Genomic DNA, 3,817 nt, shown 5'->3' with positions numbered 1-3,817 from the left:
CCGGGGCCTCAGTCTCCTCGTTGGTACTGGGGGCAAAAGAGCTTCTGTCTGTGGGGCCTCGAAGCCGGGAGGCGTGTACGCCTCTGAGCAGCGCATCTTGGAGTGAGGCTGCCATTTGAGGCCTCCAGGAGCTTGGGACCTGTGGGGTGACATAGGAGCTGTAGGGCACGTGAGGTCCCCAGGACAGACCCACGGTCTCTGGAGCAGCCGGGAGCCTCGTTCTGTCTTAGCCCCCAGCAGGCTCAGTCTGGGCAGCGAGGAAGTTTCAGGTACCAAGTGCTTCCCGCTCGATGCCGGAGCGTGATTGCCACACAGAAACCCCGCCTGCACTTGCACACACCCCAGCACATGTACAACTTGTGGAAAATTCCAGTGACCCTATACCTGCGTCTGCAACATCAGGCCTGCTGAGCCAGGCCGTGTCAGAGGACTGGTCACCTCAGAGAGCGCCGGCAACTGCCCAGAAAATGAGGACAGAAAGGCTGGGCCCAAGTCCACCCCCACTCACCTGTGCACCTGCCTGCCGTCCCCCTGAGCACCTGTCCACTTGTCCCCCGTCCCCCTGATCACCTGTCCACTTGTCCCCTGACCCCCTGAGCACCTGTCCACTTGTCCCCCCATCCCCCTGAGCACCTGTCCACTTGTTCCCCCGTCCCCCTGAGCACCTGTCCACTTGTCCCCCGTCCCCCTCAGCACCTGTCCACTTGTCCTCCCGTCCCCCTGAGCACCTGTCCACTTGTCCCCCGTCCCCCTGAGCACCTGTCCACTTGCCCCCCCGTCCGCGAGCAGTCAGCGACTGGGCTCCTTGCTCCTGAGTCCTTTCCATTCTCCGGTCCTGTCCGCGGGGAGCCCAGAGTAGCTCCGTCCGCACCCCAGCACGTGAGGAGGCCTGGGGGAAGCAGACGGCTCCCAGCGCATGGGCGCTGGGTGCAAGGAGCCAAGCGTCAGCCTGGGTGCCCGGGGCCAGCCTGTGGCCCCCCCTTCTCCCAGACAGAGCAGGTGGGGCCCACAATCACTGTTCTTGAAGACATATGTGGCCGCCGCCTCTTTGCAGGGTTTATTTTTGCAGCTGTGGGGGGGGTCAAGGCTCCCAGGGGTCCTCCTTGGGGTGGTAGATGTGGTCTCGGTCCTCCTCTGGCCCTTGAAGCACCTGCTGAGGTGGCAGCACCCGAACCCAGGGCCTTGCCTCCCCCTGGGCCTCCTCGGGCCAGTTGTGGTGCAGGCTGTCATGGTCAGGCTCAGGGCCCCACCTGGGGCTTGGGACACGGCCCAGGGTGTCCTCGGTCTCTGCCAGGGCCTCGGCACCTAGGGACAGACAGAGGGAAGTGTGGCCTCAGTTTCCCTCCCGAGGCTTCACTCATCCAAGTCGGCCCCTTGCGAGCCCCCTGTCATGAACTTGCGCCCCCCTCCCCAGGGGACAGCGCCTGCCCTGACCTTGCCGCTTCTCCCCGGTGGTGGCCAAGAGCTTTGGTGCCATGAAGAGCCACATGAGCTGGCTGTCCTTCTCCGGGGGCTCCACCGCTCGGGCGCCCCAGGCCCTGTAGCAAGAGCGTCTGGGTCAGGTCACCGTGTGCAGCGGGAGACCCCAGGACAGCACCCCTGCCCCACCCCCAACCCAGACCCTCGAGCCAGGCGTGCCCACGACGTCGGGCCCGGGAAGGTCCCCAAAGGGGAGGCCTTGAGAAGGCTCCATGGGCTTGGCCGGGGCTCCCTCCTGTGCAGAGGTCAGCGGAGCCCAGTCTACAGGTGGTGCTGCATCCTCCTGCCTGGCCGGCCGTCTCACGTGGGTAGGGGAAGGGGGCACGGCTGGCTCAGTCTGCTGCCTTGGCCACCCCGGGCGGGAGCCACCCTGGAGGCTACGGGGGAGCAGGGGAGCTGGGCAGGGCAGGAGGGGGGACTGGATCCTCCAGGCCCCGCGCTCTGCTCGGTTGCTCACGGATCTCAGGGGCTCCCGTGCCTCCTCTCCCCAAAGCTGCTGGACAGGATCCCCCCTCCATGCATGAAGGCTCCCAGCTCAAGGCAGGCCCGAAGGGGGCACAGCAGGGGAAGGCGCAAGAGGCTGCCGGGGGCACTCACTCCTCTGTGCCCTGCTCAGCCCCGGCTTTGCCTTTGGTCTGGACGAGGACCTGGGAGAGAGAGGTCGCAAGTGAGGCTCAGTGTGGTCCTCCAAGGGTCCTCCTCTGGGGACTGGCTGGAGGCCGTGTGGCTTTGGGGGAGACTTGGGGACAGCATGGGGTCTATACTTGCACCACCTGTCCCCTGGTGGCCTGAGGAAGGGGGGCCGGTTCCTCTGCCCATACTTCCTTGCAGGGCCAGTGGGGCAGGGGAGCAAATGAAACGGGTGACGCAGCCCAGTGACCGGTGCCCGGCAGCTGTGGGACAGCTGTGCTGGTCCTCCTGTGTCTCCCTCTTCGCCTGGCACTCTCAGGGTGTAGGGCTGGTGACGGCCCCAGCACAGTCCTGGCCCCTGGGCAGCCCTGCATGTGGAGGTGCCCTGGGCTTCACAGCACAGGTGAGCGTCATCAGGCCCCCTCCTCCACCTGGCTCACCTGGGGTAGTTGTGGCTTGTCCATCAGACCCCGCAGAGGGGCCGCTCCCCTCATCCTGAGGGTCCCCCCAGTGCCCACGGGCCCACCCGGTGCACAGGACCTGCAGTCCCATGGGTGCCACGCCTCCCCTGCCCTAGGCCGGCTGGTGCCTTTCTCCACCCCCTGCTGGTGGGGCTGAGGGCGGAAGCCACGGGGCGGCTGGGTGAGGACCCCGCACGTACCTGGGGGGTCCATGCTGAGCTCCCCTGTAGCAGAAACACAGCCCCCAGGCTGGTGATCAGGAGAAGCCTGGGGGACCAGGGAGGAGAGTGAGAGACAGGCAAGGCTCTGCCTCTGCCCCGCGACCTCCAGACATGACGCCTGGCAGGGCCGGCGATGGTCCAGCCAGGGGGGCCAAGGGCCGGGTCCTGATCAGGTCCACAGGTGGTTTACTGTCCCCCACGTCACAGAGCAGGCCACGCAGGCACAGAGATGGGGCCTCCACAGGCCCACACCTGCTCCCGGGCCCTCGGACCCCACCCTGCAGGCCCGGGTTACCGCGTGGATCTGGTGGTCCCAGCGTTGCCTCTGGCTCCGCGGCCTGTGCCGGCCACACCATCGGGGCCTGGCGCAGTGGGGCTGTAGCACTGATGGGGCACGGGCTTGGGGCTCAGCTGGCAGGCGCTCAAGCCCGCAGCACCCCTGAGGCTGTGCCCGTGGCTCCTCAGAGGCAGGTGGCACTTCGCTCTATCTCAGAGCCGTGGGTGGACGCCGGGGCCGTTACCTGGGCGGGAAGCCCAGGAGGGGCGGGGAAGTTGGGGTGCTCCGCCGGCACACGTCTAGCCTGACCTCAAGGAGCTCGAGGACCCAGCCCAAGCAGGGGCTCTGAGGAGCAATGGCCGAAGGCAGGAAGTGTGGAGGGACGCACAGGACAGAAGGCGACTAAGGGACTCAGCAGCGAGGAGGCCTCACCCAAGACAGGCCGGGTCGGGAGAGCAGAGGACGGCTGGGGCTGACTGCGGCGGGGATGCGTGGCGTGGGGTTAGGGTACCCGCGCGTGCCTGTGCGTGTGCATTGCCGCGTGCGTGGTGTGGGTGTGCGTAGCGTGCGCGTGTGTGGTGTGCATGTGCCCCGTGTCTTTTGCATTATTAAAATGCAAGACAACAGGCCCCCAGTGAAGTTGCTGGGCTGAGAGCCTTCATCACCAAACTGAGGCCTCAGTACAGGGTGGGCGCTGCCCTGCCCTCCCCTGCCCTCCCCTCCCCTCCCCTGCCCTCCCCTCCCCTCCC

The 3,817-nt window shown here is 66.8% G+C and overlaps 1 protein-coding gene across 1 annotated transcript in view; it reads right to left on the bottom strand.

Moving 5' to 3' along the window:
- Positions 1-640: 640 nt before the first annotated feature.
- The window catches only part of PRAP1 (proline rich acidic protein 1), a 4,694-nt gene continuing 1,517 nt past the window's right edge, over positions 641-3,817 (bottom strand). The window contains exons 2-5 of the mRNA XM_029200907.1: positions 2,771-2,837; positions 2,077-2,126; positions 1,435-1,538; positions 641-1,305 (exon numbers count right to left, since the gene is read on the bottom strand). Coding sequence (XP_029056740.1) covers positions 1,082-1,305; positions 1,435-1,538; positions 2,077-2,126; positions 2,771-2,837 — 445 coding nt within the window. The 3' untranslated portion in view covers positions 641-1,081. The remainder of the gene's footprint in view (positions 1,306-1,434; positions 1,539-2,076; positions 2,127-2,770; positions 2,838-3,817) is intronic.

The sequence above is a fragment of the Monodon monoceros genome, unplaced genomic scaffold (assembly GCF_005190385.1).
Source record: "Monodon monoceros isolate NGI ecotype Baffin Bay Population unplaced genomic scaffold, NGI_Narwhal_1 Super_Scaffold_4, whole genome shotgun sequence".
NCBI classification, from domain to species: domain Eukaryota; kingdom Metazoa; phylum Chordata; class Mammalia; order Artiodactyla; family Monodontidae; genus Monodon; species Monodon monoceros.
The sequence above is the reverse complement of the archived record's forward strand: the minus strand, read 5'-3'. Positions and strand labels throughout refer to the sequence as shown.